Source organism: Electrophorus electricus, chromosome 1 (genome assembly GCF_041902795.1).
Source record: "Electrophorus electricus isolate QZ-2024a chromosome 1, ASM4190279v1, whole genome shotgun sequence".
NCBI lineage: Eukaryota > Metazoa > Chordata > Actinopteri > Gymnotiformes > Gymnotidae > Electrophorus > Electrophorus electricus.
In genome coordinates, this window is record NC_137497.1 from 3,340,654 (window position 1) to 3,356,401 (window position 15,748).

The 15,748-nt window shown below is 39.2% G+C and overlaps 1 protein-coding gene across 7 annotated transcripts in view; it reads left to right on the forward strand.

The window, feature by feature from the left end:
* The window catches only part of LOC118241378 (uncharacterized), a 43,588-nt gene extending 31,102 nt beyond the window's left edge, over nucleotides 1-12,486 (forward strand). For 3 of the 7 annotated variants that reach the window (XR_014123952.1, XR_014123960.1, XR_014123951.1), the window contains exons 3-11: nucleotides 23-130; nucleotides 1,776-2,069; nucleotides 2,177-2,467; nucleotides 3,061-3,197; nucleotides 6,029-6,134; nucleotides 6,494-6,785; nucleotides 7,687-7,920; nucleotides 8,258-8,356; nucleotides 9,849-12,486. Coding sequence is in view for 2 of the 7 variants with exons in the window: in XM_081714926.1 (XP_081571052.1) it covers nucleotides 70-130; nucleotides 1,776-2,069; nucleotides 2,177-2,467; nucleotides 3,061-3,197; nucleotides 6,029-6,134; nucleotides 6,494-6,525 (921 nt within the window). In the remaining 5 variants the exon portion in view is untranslated. Of the gene's footprint in view, nucleotides 1-22; nucleotides 131-1,775; nucleotides 2,070-2,176; nucleotides 2,468-3,060; nucleotides 3,198-3,815; nucleotides 4,654-6,028; nucleotides 6,135-6,493; nucleotides 6,827-7,686; nucleotides 7,921-8,257; nucleotides 8,357-9,848 lie in introns of those variants that run through there. The other 4 variants (XR_014123942.1, XR_014123970.1, XM_081714926.1 and 1 more) reach the window with 4 other exon arrangements.
* Nucleotides 12,487-15,748: the final 3,262 nt, after the last annotated feature.

Sequence of the window (15,748 nt, forward strand, 5' to 3'; positions counted from 1 at the left end):
AACTGGCTTATTATAATTTTCCAGATTCTTCCAGTGATCTCTACAGTACTGACTAGATTCTCTTCAGCCATGCCATCCTATAGCATGTGTTCCTGGGTCCTGCTGTTATCTGTGCTGAAGGTCATAACCGGTAAGTTGACAGAATGGATTTTGTTTTCTAAATGTTTCAGCTTGGTCCGATTCTATTGTATCATAATCCAATTTTATAACTGTATGTTATTTGTGCTTAGCATAGAAAACGGAGAACATACCTGAGCATAGAAAACATTTAGTAAATGGCAGAATATAAATTGAGGTAAATGTTATTTTGTTATCGATACATGAAGGTTGCAGCCATTTTATTTGGTATTGGATATATTTAACAAGTGATAGAGACGAATATTTACCTGATATCTAATATAGCCAACCTTGAGTACTAGAGAGAGGAACAGAGCCTCTCTTCAGTAATATGCTCCCACACAGGCTGGTGTTCAGTCTTGTCATTCTCCCCTTTATGAGACCAAACCCTGGGGCTCATCTATTGCAATTTCTCTGGTATCTCTCTATAAAGCTCTTGAGTTCTGTGGGTGTGGTTTTTGTTTTGTTTTGGTTTTTTTGGAGGGGTGGGGCGTGTCTGTTAATTTTCACATTATATCATAAGTGTAAAAAACTTAATTCTTCTCTTATACCAGACATTAGCATACAAACATAATGCATTGTCAGACTTCTATAAAAGACAAACAGACAATACACGTAAAATCAAAGGACAGAATAGGTTATATTTGTAAGGGCTGGCACCAGGCCGAGGCCCCCCGGCCACCAGAAGGAGAACTTGAGTCAACCACACTACTAATCAGGCTTGATGCCTGACAGCTGGGCTAGATCTGTAAACGCTCAGTGACCCAGTCACTTAGTGCTGGGTCTTTGCTAAAGTTTTGAGCCAATGTCCTAGCTGGTAACTCTGGGTATTGAGGTCTGTGAGCTCTTGTGCTGTACCTCTCTTCTGCTCTGCAAAGGTGTCTGGGTTTTTACATGTGCCCTTCTTTCTCTAGTTTTCCCTTTTGAGTCTGTCTCTCTCCTGAGGCTTCCCTTAGCCATTAAAGTTCCTCCAGGTTTCTGCTTTTCTTTGGAAAGTTTTAGTTTGGTTTTCCCCAGTGTATGCCATTCTTCCTGTGCTATCCTTTGTTCTCCCTTTTTCCATGCTTGGTGAGGTGGTTCAGTTTTTCATCTTGTTTTATCTGTTCCAAGATCTAACTGTTCTGCTCACAGGCCCACCATCATTAGAGCGTGGTTGCTCACCCAGTAGGCTGTCGGTGTCATCACCTAGCTGATGTGGGTTTGAGCCCACCCAACAATATTGTTATGCTGTCAGTTTCTATGTTCTCAACAAAGGTTAGGAAAGGTTGCTGAATAGTATTCTGGTAGACTTTCTGACAGCATATCTAATCTTCTCCATGATATGGGGATGGGACATGACTTCACTGACCAAGTGACTGTATGTGGGTGGAATGGGTTCTTTCCCTTTAAATGCTCACTATCCTAGAGAAGGTCTCAAAGATGATTTGCTAGAATGTGTAGAGCTTTTGCCATTTCCAAAACATATGCAGTAGTGTTGGGGGAGGGGGTGTGACATTGGGGTTAGAGGAGTAGGAAAGCAGGCTTCAAGGTAGCAAAGTCCTCCATAACTGATCTGATCTAAAAGGGGTGCAGTCTCATTGTCTTATGCACTTGTTTCTGTTTTTATTCTATATTTGTTATTTAATGCCTTATAAAACTTCACTTTCTTAATTTTTCAGTGCCTGTATTGACCTCTTCAGTAAAGGTGAATCTTCATGATGATGCTACTCTCCCCTGCACTCAGATGTGTTCTGGTCTGGTCACATGGACTGTGTTCCATAAACAACGTGACATTCTGGCTCAGTGTGTCCAGACATCCTGCCAGTCAAAGGGGGGATTTCACATGTCACATGATCAGTACCTGAAGGGAGATCTCTCTCTCACCATCACTGATGCTGATTACACGAAGAGGTTCTGGTACACCTGTGAGTGTGATGGTGTAGACATCTGTGATGTGAGTCTACAGATAAAGGGTAAGGGTTTGTTCTTAGTCTTTGCCAGTTAACCCTTAATGATTTAGGTTTAATAGTGTGTATTAAATTTGAACCCATTTGAAGTTCCTGATGGTTTTTGTTTTCAGCATTGAATTCTTCAGTTTGGATCAAGTCCAATGAAAATCTGGTGCTGGATTTGCCCATATCAGAGTCAGTGAAGGTGATTTATAACAGCACAGGTGCAGCTGCTCCCTCTAGTGGACAGATCTGCACAGTGGCTGGAAGCTCATTACAATGTAAAGATGAATACACCCAGAGAGCATCTCTTATCTCTGCTGTTGAGCTGAGAGAAACAGCACCATCTGATAGTGGAGTTTACACGATCTGGGACACCAGTAATGAAGAGGTCATTCACACATACACAGTTACTGTTGAAGGTATGTATTTAATGTGAATACTGTGATCTCAATGTTGTCTAGAATTATTTTGTTATGGAAGGAGTGTATGTAGTGTCAGTAAGGAATCTAGATAAGGTGTAGTGATAATTTAATGCAGTTCTCAATAACTGCAGACTGTTGAATAGTGTCTTGTCCATACTACCCTAGTAGTATGGGGTGTCTTTAAATTAGTAAACTTGTGCATGAATAAAGTTTGTCATGAAGGGGATGTCTGTCGTTGCAAAGTCAGACTGTGCCTTCTTGCATCATGAATTATCTCTTTATTGTTTGTCAGACTGTAATATGTAAATGTGAACAGACTGGGCTTTACAACAGCTATTGTAAGTGTCCTGGTTCTCAAACTGAGGCCTTAGTCCTACTGTTGTGTGCATGTAAATGATCTATTATGCTGTGTGTTGATATGTAAATGTAGTCAGTGATGGTGTAGTGATTATGTACCAGAGTGAACACTGAACCATCATATGAACCACAGTTTAAACAGTATATGGCACATGTTAAAACCATACACACATGATTATAACTCTGTAATGTTTAAATAGTGGTTTATATTTACTAACAATTGTGTGTTGCAGAAGTCCAGCCGTGTCCAGATCAGAGCTCCACAGTGATGGTGTTGGCGGTGTTCCTGGCTCTGATGGGGGTGGGGCTTGTGGCAGCAGGGCTGGTGATTGTGCAGCTGAGGAAAAAAATCAGCAGCTCCAGAAAGGAGGTACATTGAACAGACAATGTAACCACGGCAACAGAGGAATTAATATGAATGGACTAAACAACTGAGTTTGTTTGTTATTAAACTTATTTATTTTACTCTGTCACGCTCTTTATGGCATCCCTCGTTAGTTCCCTTTTTCATAACATCCAGCGCGTCGGCACTTCGCAAGTGTGTTCGTTCTTCACTCCTCCCGCGTTACAATAACCCCCCAAACATGCACACTAACAAACTATATTACCCAGTTTATGATAGTTACCTATTTATTATTTTCCATCCTTATTTAACTTTCTTTTCACTTCTTCCAATTATTATTATTTCAGACAAATGTCAGTTCTCTACAAGTTCTTTATCATAACAGAAATCTTAACTTCCATAATGGCAGAGGTTGTAATGTTGTGTAATGTTCATGTTATAATGCTGCTTTGGCAACACTATAATTGTATGTGGTCATGCCAGTAAAGCCACTGAACTGAACTGAGAGAGAGAGAGAGCTCCTGAGACGCTGAAATGGGCCACATGTGACACCACTCTTCACAGAAACATCTTGGTCTTCCCCTGTAGATTATTCTGTCAACATTATAATGTTGTTTATTTTAAACCCTCCTTTGCTATAATGAGGTGTTAAAGGCTCTCATTCCTGAGAGCCGCTGGTCAGACATGATGACAGCAGAGAGCTGCACTCGTGCTCGTGATGACGACAGACCTCTGACACTTCTGCATTAAAGTGGCACACGCAGCCTGTGCGTAGGTCAGCACTCCCCGGTCTGCACGGACACACCTGCTCATCTGGGTCACCGGGACCGGAGCTCAACCCGGTGGTGCAGTGGATGTCTGGGTGCAGGTCTGGAGCTCCACTCTGCTGATGGAGGCAGTCTGATTAAGGCCACCAGTGCACTGATGGAGTCCTCTCAGAACTCTGGGGTCCAGTGGGACTGATGTGTTGGGGTCTGCTTCCAAGGCTCTGATTGGCTGGTCCTACCCCACTCATAAACCCTGACCATAATCATAGCATCAGCATCACTCAAAGGCTTGGATTTCAGAACCTGCTGGCTCTATCCTCTTGTAAACATCTGTTGTAAAAAGTGCTATATAAATAAAATTTGATTGAATTTTGATTGAAAACCAGACGCGAGAAAGTGGTTTCTCTTTATCCTCAGTCATAATGAAAGCTCATGAATCTTTTATGTAAATGAGATTTTACACTCAGAATGAATATGCTACATAAATAAATAAAAACATTATTGTTTTTGATGGTGTTAACAATACCCAGTGTTAGACTACTTGATCAAATAAACTGATTATAATGTATTAATAATGCAAACAAATCTAAGTATTAATAAATTACTATTTGCCATACAGTAGACAGCTCTGCATTGAAATCTGAAGTAAATTACTTGGAAAAAAATATGCTTTGTCTCTTTTGGTTTGTGTTTTTCAGTAAATTACATGACTGCTTTATGCTCTCCTGTCAGTCAAGAAATGCAAAAAGGAGGGAACATAGGTTAAAAAGATAAAATATTGTGCAGTGACTATAACTCTATTAACATGCTCACTCAGGGTTAACACAGTTCACCACACGGGGGCGACGTCCGCGTTGAAGTACCTTTGGTGATTCCCCTCGATGGCTTTGGGTCCTCGTTTTGTGGAATCCTGTATGAAGAGTCAGTAAATAGATCGGTTAAATATGCAAATCTGCAGTAAAATGATGTGCATGTTTGTCTTTTTCCTCCCAACATGTCAAATGCACCCAGAGCCCAAGTCTAAACAACACTGTATATTCACCAGATTAAAGACACATGCAGTAGTATCATAAAGTGATCTGCTTCTCATAGACCATCCTAAGAAAATGTGGGACAATACTTTGGGTTTTAATAGCCATAAAATAAAACCCCACGATGGACGCTTGTATTCATTTATGTAAGCAGTGCAATTTACTGCCTACTTTTGCAAAAAAACAAGGGCTGATCACATCTGCATTTTGTGGTGCTGTGTGGTATCTTGTCTTAAACAATGGTTGTTTTTCCACAGCCAATAGGTTGCTGAGTGACTTTAAATGAACTACAGTGAACTTAAAATGAAATGAAATGCATATTTACCATATATTACTCCTAAAAAGACATATTTCCAAAACATCATACAGTCCAGAGAGCAGTTTGTATTTTATTTGGTTGTTGCATTCATTTAGTCATCTGAATATATACACAAGGTGTGAGGTTGTAGTGTGTCACTGTTTAATCTTGGGCATGTACGCTCTGTAGAAAGACTTGTGAGAAATTTGTGAACTCATGAGAAATGTCTGTACTAAATGTTTCTGTGTACTAAATGTATCTGACCATAATGGTCAAGCCTGTAATGGTAGTACCTAGCCCATGGACTAATAGGAGTGATATATAGAACCATTATTTTATTCCTTTAATTAGTAAAAATATATCTTCGTATATTTTTACTGTTCATGTGCAAGTGCAGGAGATCAAATCCAGCTAGTGCAAGAGACACATGGTGAGGTCCAAATACACCAGCTAACTGACCGATTTATTATATGGAGGTTTGTTATATAGAAGACTATTTAGTTTAAAGGATAGTAATTGAAAAAAAAAACATTTAATCTATGGTGGCTGTAACTTGCAATTTGACAAATAATTTTTTTCTTTGTGTTTTTCCCTTTATCTGAACAAAGATTCATATAGACATGTTTTACACTGTGGTGATCCTACCCTTTAATGCCAATGCATTTTATACTGTAGCTAATTCTCTACAATGAAATTTAGGAGTATAAGTCTTACTTTGAGGACACTTGGCTAATTTGAAATTTGTCTGTATGTCATTTTCAGCAGAAAAAACCTGCTTCTCAGGGAACATCAGCAGAGACGGCCAGTGGCAGAGAGGAGACTGATGAGACCTTCCCTGCACTACCTCGGGATGGACCAGAGAGTCCAGGCAAGAAAAATATGATTATTTGGTCAGAAACAAACCGTTCACCAACATGTTTACTGTTACAGGTTTTTAATGAAAAAATATCAGATCACTATTGATATTGGGCGACATTAAATCACAGGATGTTGTTATTGGATTGGTACAGATAAACTGGTATCGTGCCATCTCAAGTATTTACAACTTTGTGAGAACAGGCTGAAATCATGGATACATTCCTGTGTCAGAACAGGTGGCTTCGTACATAAGGTGACATGGTTCTGAAAGAATGTGCAGCCAGTTATCCATAGCAGTGATGTTTATGATAGAAATCTGGTTTCTGATTGAATGCTAACTTGTGTGTTTACACCTGTTCTCTCCTACAGCTAAAGTGGATGTTTACACATTGGCTAAGTGACCCAGGCAAACTGACCATGGCCTGCCTGGCCACAGGCTTCTACCATAAAGATGTGATGATGAGTGTGAGGAAGGACACCTCCACCCTGCCTGAAGAGCTGATAACGTCCTCGGGAGTCAGATCCATTGATGATGACACCTACTATTAAGATGTCCTAATGACCTACAAAGCACTGAATGGTCTTGCCCCACAGTGCCTTAGCAAACTCCTGAGAACAGTAGGAAATACAGAGCCGTGCCATGAGTTCTATATGGCATCAGGTACAATGGATTTTTTGGGATAGTAAAAGCAAACAAATATCCATTATGTGTGTGTGTGTGTGTGTGTAGTACATCAGCAACATTGAAACTACCATGGTCTTTCCTTGTGTTTCCCTTCTTTCTACGTTCACTTCTATTAGCTGGTTTTCTCATCACTCTTTTTCAGCTTTGTTGCCTAGTGAAGGCCGTAACAGTGATCTGATGATCTAAGTCACAATTATAGACAAACACAGTCTAACTTGATAAATAAACACAAATGCACAGTTGTACTGATCACATCTGTTATTAAGCACACTGAGTAAACATCCACAGTGTTGGCCAGAAAAGGTCAGTGCACACTTAGATTTAAAAATGTATGCCCAGGGGTCTGTTTCAGAAAGTGGATTTAGTGAAAACTCAGTTGGCTTAGAGTTGAAAGAAACTTGAGGTTTTCTGTTTCACAAAGAGGGTTTGGCTGACTGGGCTCACTGCACAACACTGGATCTTTGCTATTTATTAGATGGGCTATTTAGTTTTATCTGAGGGATGAGCAGCCAAGACAAAATGATGCTGTACCTGTAGCCCTTAATCAAAACCTGAACAAAGGAAAATGTTTTTAAGATCCAGATTTAAATAATCGCACAGAATATGGAGCAGTCCCCATTTACTGGATGTAAAAGTAAAAGATGTCAAAAACAGAAATGTCTGTCTTAGAAATGAGGGACGTGGCAATAGCAGTTTTCCTGCACGCACTGCCTCAAGCAGAACGCATGCCAACAGTTTGGACTCATCCATGCAGTCTGTACTCCTCATGTGGATCTGCTACCCAAATGCATCATTGTTTCTTTCTTTTTCCATTTTCATTTGATGAAGCTGTGATTGCATGTGTGGTCATGTAAACCTAAACATTTGTAATTTGCAGGACACCCTTGGCCAACTGAATGTTTGCTGTCTAACGCTGAAGCTTGAATATCTGACAACAGTTTACCAGGCTTGAATATCTCTACAGTCAACCGGACATTGAGAGGGCTTCCAAACGCACACGACCTTGACAGACAAATGCCTGCTCCCTGCTTTCATAGACCCAGTCAGTGCAAACACCAGGAAATAAAGGCAGAGGCAAATCGGAATAGCAGCAAATGAATAAGAACAACAGGTACCTTTGTAACATGTTTCAAGTAGAAACTGGTACTGTGTAAATTATCCATCATATGTCAGGTTTGAGTTGGTCAAGAGCATGTGCTATAATCAGTTTGTCCATCTGCTTATCTAGAATGTGGTATCTAGAATGTCTGACAGTTATTAGAAAAATAAGTAGCAGAATCCTTTATCGTTTTATTTAAAAGTATGTGATTTAAAATAAATAATCTAACTGTAGGTATTTAGCTCGAAACTAGAGTTGTATTATACAGTATGTCATTAGGTTGAATGGGATTGTAAAATAGTAGCTAGTGTGACCTCTGTGTTCCGTCCCACTCAATGATGCACACCAGGTTGTGGATGAAAGGGGTTTCCTTTTATTTTCCACACTATAACAAGTTCAGCAACCACATTTAATTTCACTGAGGGGTCAGCAAACAAGCCCACAGCAGGTATGTCTCACTCTGCCATGCACCTCCCAGTAAATGTTACAACTTGTTCCATAATAACAATATAATGAAATATATAAATAAAAGGAAGCTGTGGTTGTATAGTGTAGTCATTTGATTATAAATGATGATCTCATAATAATCTTCTCTACATATTCTTATACATTTACAGAGTAACATTCACTCATATATTCAAATTCCATATCATACATAGAAAACGGCCACCTCATCTATTTTATAGTTTTTTCCTGATCAATAATACAAAAAAAAAAAAAAAAAAAAAGATAAGAACAGCGCCCTCTAGCGATGAACCTCATTATTTCAAGCTAACTGTCTGTAAAACATAGCTAGGTTAAGTCGGCGTTAGCTTGCAGCTAGAACAAAAAATGCTCAGATTAATTTGTGCCTCATGGCACGCAGCTGAGTTTAAAATTAAACACAATTAAATCAAATTAAATTGACCCAGCTGCAACAGGCTCAGCAACCACATTTAATTTCACTGATTGGTCAGTTAGCCAGGCTATACAAAACAGGCTATTGTTAGAAATTCTGCACATGTGCTTCGCTTAGCTTCACATCTCACACTGCTTATAATTATAAGATAACATATCCACGTAATAACGTGGTGAAATCTGCCAAAAATGGTGAGACTGAGCATAATAAATAATAAGACAAACAGAGCCCTTAGTCCACATATTTTGAAATGAGAAGAAAAAGTTCTTACACACAATATAAAGCACACAATTCTATATGGGAAACAGTTACATTTGTCATTAAGAGAAGCACTACTTATTACACAAATGTCAATAACTGTCCTAATATTAATAGTTCAACAGTCTTCCTCTGTCTATTATACGCACTGTACACATGTTAAATATCTGCCTTGAAGTTACAATAAAATGACTTCCGGGCCCAGTGAAAATTGTTTTACACACATACAGCCACACTCATACATGCACAAGCATGGTGCAACTTATGTTTACGCACCAGTGATTGAATGTGCAAGTTCATGTATATGCAAGTTTAAATTATTATACACAAATGTAAGTAGTAGGCTATTTATGTGAAAATGTTTCATATGTATGCACAAGTGTTTCATATGTATGTGCAAGTAGTGTTTCCCTGATTTCTCCCTAAACGGGTCCTCATAGTTCAGCAGTAATGAGGCTAGTTACATTTTGCTCAGAATTAAGTACACTTTGGGATGTTATATGTATCCCAGTCTCCGGTGAGCCGTACATCGTTAATCAATCCAAGTTGAGGTAGAGTCACTGCATTAATGACACATCTGTTTGCATTGCCAGTTGTTGCTATGATAATGCTTTAATCCTCTGATCAGCGATGACTAAGACTCTCATTTAAAATATGCAACACCACTTGAAGTATTACTGCTCTATTAATCTTTTACAAGGTTTTAGGCTCTTGTGAGGCTGTATGCAATACATACAATATGTGTTTTATATATATCCAGCAGTAATGATACTTGCTCTGGCAGATTTTAAGATGCCCCATGAACAGACTGAAAGGACTTCGGCAGCTTGTCTGAGTGAAGTGAACGATGCATATGACCTGTACAGATCAGCCATGACCAAGCGGAGGCACTCTGTGGCACCTGGTTCACCAGGCCTGAAAAGGGTCAACAAAGACACCAAACCAGGTTTGGATAGCAGTCAGCCTTCTTCCCTCTAGGGCCAAGAGAACACGAGTGGCTTGTGAAGTGTGCAGCAGGACAGCAGGATCAAATCTGCCAGCTTCTGCTCCAGGACATCCAGCTGGCAGAGAAGAGAAACTTCATGCCTGGCTTCACAGTACTTCACTGGGCTGCTAAACAAGGAAACAGCGAAATGGTGCACAAGATCCTTCTTCTTTCACGGCAAGGTGGGCCAGGGGTTGACGTAAACACCAAGAGCTACGACGGCTACACCCCACTACACATTGCTGCTATTCACAGCCACGAGTCAGTCCTGAGTGTTCTGGTGCGTGATTATGGTGCCAACTGCAACATACGTCACAACAGTGGCAAAAAGCCCCATCACTACTTACATAAAGGACGCCTCACCCAAGGTGAGAGAGATGCTCAGAGACCCTCACGCTGGGGATTTCAAGCCCTCAGGCCATGAGCAGCACTTTTCTGATCCGCCCAATGGATTCAGTACTTTGAGTAAACTATTTCAGTCCAAGCACAGAAACACACTCAGATGCAAACCAAGATTCCACTCAGCCTTGAAGTAGCTTGACCAGCCTTGACCAAGATGAGGACAGGATAGACTATACATTCATTTCCACAATGTTCCCCTACAATTAACTTCCCAAATTAAATTGCATATCCTCAAATAGACATATTCTTTAACTTGTCTTTCACTCCTGATTTTGATTCTGTGAAATAAATCATTTGCACATAGATGTTTGAAATATTGAGTAGTCATATCTGCCTTGAACCATTGTCTGTTTTCCTTGAATTTTCTCTAATGTTTTGTCTTTGAGTAATGAAATGTTTTTGAGGTCCTTCTTCAGCTGTGCAAGCAAAGTGCTTCTGAATTAGTAGTAGGAGAAGCCAGTTTATATATGAAAAAAATAGTTGTGTGCTTTATATTGTTTGTAAGAACTTTTTCTTTGTATATATAAATGTGCAGACTAAGTGCTGAGGTGAAATTAGTGTGATAAAAATGTTCCCACCTATTATGGCTTAAAAGACAATCAGCACCTCTCGCCAAATATCAATATGTCAATTTGCTCTTGTGTTCCAGTTGTTTTGTTTCTCTCTTTCTCTTCTTTTAATGTACTATATTGAATTAATTTATGTTTCATAAGGTAACTGGACGTAAATGCCTGACACAGTCAAAGCCCAAGACTGAGACAAAGCAGCTATGAGTTTGCATGTACAGATCTGTTGAGCCTTTCCTTCTTATGCCGCACCTGAGATCAGTAGTTAAAAACCGTTCTCTTACTGGAGAACCCATTGGCCGTTCTCCATTCTCCTACTGGACCTCTCAGTTTTCTGCTTGACGTCTGTGTTCAATTTATCAGAATGTTGCCTTAATCTCTCTGGGGAGAGAACTGGTCTAAAACATTACAACAAGTAATAAACAAATATCAGGAAGTAAAACATTTTATTTCCCCACATATTAAAATAATGTCATTCTTTGTTCAGACTCTAAAGCACTGAAGAAAGTGAAAGTCAGTGCTGCTATGTGTTAGACATTGGAGCCTTTCTGTCTTCAGGCACCCAATACAAGGTCTCTGCTTATCAGCTGAATTTTGTGGAATTTAAGACAGCGTGGGGCACAAGAAAAACAACCATCTATTAAACCAAATATAATGACCTAAATAACTGCTGCAGCTGGGATTAGTAAGCACAACATCCAAACAGTGTCATCTGAAGTCTAGGTTTACCATGCTCTGTGTGGTGGCCTTGACAGTATGTGTAATTGAACAGTACCATTAGGTGCACTAAGCCTACTGTGTTAGTTTGGCCTCCTGTTTCTCATATGATGTTGGAGTGTGAGGTTGGCTGATTGACCCTCCCCGACAGGTCACATCAATCCAGACTTTCACTTTCATTGCACATCTGCCAACATTAGGAGTTGCACCAGCCCACATAAAAACCCATCCAGGGGAGTAGGTGCCATGCACAAAGTCAAACACACATACTGTCTAAAGTTTAAATGATGTAGCAATTCTGTGCCATTGTAAACTGCCTTAGTTCACATTTCTCTTTATGACAAATGACTGCAGCATGCAATGTGATAGATGAGGTTACAGACAGCCCCGCAGGCCCGACAGGGACTCATCACTGGGATCAAACTCAGCTCACTCTCCTTCCCTGTACAAACCTCCAGTGGCCAGCCAAGTTTGTGCTCAACACAAAGCACACACAGCACCCAAGCTTAGTATGAGGAAATGTTTGACTGTGAAGGACAACACCTTCTTAATCAGCCCATAATGTAGCATCAACAAAACTCTACATCTAAGGGAAGAGAATAAAACAAAAGAAAAAGAAAAAAGACAAAGGTCATATACAGCAAACTTGTAGTATTACCATCTGAACATGATACACATATAACAAGTTTAAAAGCACTTTGTGAGAATTTCAAATCACTTCTTCTCATGTCAAGCACCTTTGTGTTTGTTCTTTCCAGCAAGATGGATGTCATGTTTTCTGTTGGAGGCTGTTCACCTGTGACTCCTCTGTAAATCCAGAAAGAATGAGACTTAAGAATAATGTGAGGTCTTTCACTTCTTTTGTGCCAATCGCCTAGGTGTAGGCTCCACTAGGTTTTGCTGTTATTCTTTATATCTATGAAATATTTGTTAGGTAGAACTACATATATGCATTAGTTGGGGAAAATAGTACAGATCTTGGTAAATGTAGTTTTAAAATTGTGTCATGTAGCTTATGGCAAACATAAATCAAGCATTCATGTATATGCAAACCATTCATGAAAATATTCAACCATGTTCCTGCATTGACCAATGGAGAACATGAGCTGACACTGGAAAACACAGTAGGCATCGAGCTGCAAATCAATTCTGCTTTATATAAAATAGGATAAAGCATACGTTTCCGTGGTTGGCTTAACAGGAGGAGGAGAAGAGAATTGTGTTTTAGGGGATCACATCATGGTGATTAGGGGTTTGGAGTATCATCTCTCAGGTTTAAACTTGGACACACACACACAATCATACATACATATTCTGTAAGTCTTGCTTTTTTGGGAGGATTGGTACCATCACCTGTGAGCTGTGTCACAGCAGGGTGTTTATTTTAAAAAACAAAACAAAAACCCCAACTTGTTGGGTCAACCAGCAACTCATTACGATGAACTTCCAGTCACTGAATGTTTTACCATTGTTGTCTTACCTTTGTTTCCAAGTATAGAATATTGTACTTAAGATCTGGCAAAGCTACTGAGATGACTGGTAAAAGATTTACAGGCAGGTGTATTGAGGACTGTTCATGATAATTAATCAGTTTATAGTTACTGAAACATTTCTTTTATATTTTATTTCAGTGTGGAATAGTGGCACCCAGTCAAAGATGAGAGAATTGTTGGTGAAATGTTCTACATGTTCTCTTCGCACGTTCACTGTAGATGGCCTTCTCATCCCGTGATATTTAACAACCTGTTGGTACAATCAAAATCCTGCTGTATTACTTTGTTTCCTTTGCCACATTGTTTACTGCTGTTGAGGTCATTCTCAGTGAAGGTCCTGATGAAATGTGCTGCATCTGTGGCTTTAGTTCTACTTTCTAGATGACAATGTTTCCAATTATATTTCATATGTATGTTGTACATCTTGAAGTTTGTTTTGACCCCTATGACCCCTATGTGTACAGTTCTTAGCCACAGTAAGAGAGCTTTTTAAATATTTTTATGTTATTCCATAACCCAAAGTCTGGCCTGCTATTGGGGGTATGTGTGGCTGCCTGATCTGCGAGGACACGAGGCCATTAAACCATTTGTATTGTATATGGTTTGTTTGCACCTGGAGGCAATTTGCATAACTGGACACTAGAGGGCACTAATAACCAAATGTAGGTGGTTACTGTGCCTTTGGAGAATAAAGGAAACTGAAGAAAAGCCAACCACCGTGTCTTTTCAAGTGATGTGTCTACTTACTCTGATGTAGTACTTTAGTGTGGCATTACTGGCTATAGATGCAACAATATACAGAGTCATTACATAAATAATTACGTGTAGAAACATATAATAATTACGTTGACCGATTACATAAACGAAGACACTGCGTAGACCAATTATTATAACCAATTATTTTATTAATATGTTTAATGCTCTGCATTTATATATAAGAACTCTGCATTTATATTTAAACAAAAGATGGTTAAAAAGTGAAAGTTTTTCCGTTGACTATATCAGGCTGTAATTTTCAAACAACCACATTTATGTAATGTTCGTATGTTTGATTTGAAATAATGAACATGCATTTCCTGGCAGTCAACCCAGTAATGCAGTGAGTGTTCTATATCTGCAATTGGTTTAACCACGTATTCTGCAGATGTAGTCAGTGCTGTAAATTGTAAAGTTCCAGTGAGGTACTGCTGTACAAAGGTAGTGTAATATAACATGGTGTTCTGCACATGTGCAGTACAAAACAAGCAGGTACTTTCACTTTGATTAGTGGGAGGCAGGACGAAGAAGGCGGTAAATGTAATGTTTGGTATACCAACATGATCTCTAGCGGTGCTTCTTATGGCTGTTAAATATGTGCACTATCATAGTGACATGACTTTTGTAGGGTTTGAATGGAAACCTTTTGATGTTTTTGGATTCTGAATAGTTGAAGCAGGATTTCAGGCAGAAGTGATTGTGGTCAGAAAGTCTGATCTATGAACAGATTAATCGTGTAGGGCAGACGAACTTAGATTATCTAATGTGTTAGTAGATGTGAAAATGTTTATGAAAATGTCATCAAATGAAAGCCTGCAATAATTCAGAATATTTTTAGCATTTCAAAAGTTTGTGCTTTGATCCAAAGTTGCCGCTTGTTAGTTAAAACCTGAGGACGAATAAATCAAGTAAAGAGGCAGATTACCGGAGCTATGGTGGGCTGTTGGTGGTTATTGACAGATTAGATGTATAATTTTTTTATTTATTTTTAAAAAATTAATTATTGACAGGTTAAATGTATCTACATAATTTAGCATAATTTTGCAAAACAAACAGTATAAGTGTAACTCAAATTTCATGGAAACAACAGGCGCCAAATACAATTACGTTTATTTGGGTAATAAAAGCTTAGTTGAGGTGGAAACATTTTCTTGGTGTCCCGGTATGGCCCCTCCTCCCAGTTGTGTCTGTGTGTGTGCCACGCCCTCTGTGTGTTTTACAGCTGTTCCTCATTTTGTGTCGTTATAACAATATAGTGTATATAAGTCTCTTGTTTAAGTGTGGATGTTGTTGGTGTTTGACCTCACATTAGTCTAAGGGCTACATTGTCTTTGTTGAGTCTTTCAATTAACGTCGTCGTGTTTTACACGGCTTGTCTTTGCATCCTACCAAGCCTCCACATGTTACACTTGGTGGTAATATATATTTTTTATTCTTGATATTGTTATTGTCTTGTTATTGTAGGTACTCCTGTTTTATAGGTGCATTACAGACCTGTGTACAACTACAGACTAATTGATTCTGCATGTGGCCAAGTACAGTATCAGCCACTAGAAAAACTATTTCAGGTGTATTACCATGTTTGTCAGGTACAAGGTTGGTTGCAGGGCAGTGGGTCCCCAAAACTGGACTTCAGAAAATAACAATAATCCACTTTCAATCTCCTTTGTGTAATGACCAGTGGAAATAACCCCAGGTTATTTTATTCATGTGCACAATGCCATGTTGAAGTAAACATTATGTCATTCCTGGTGAAAAAGGAGTT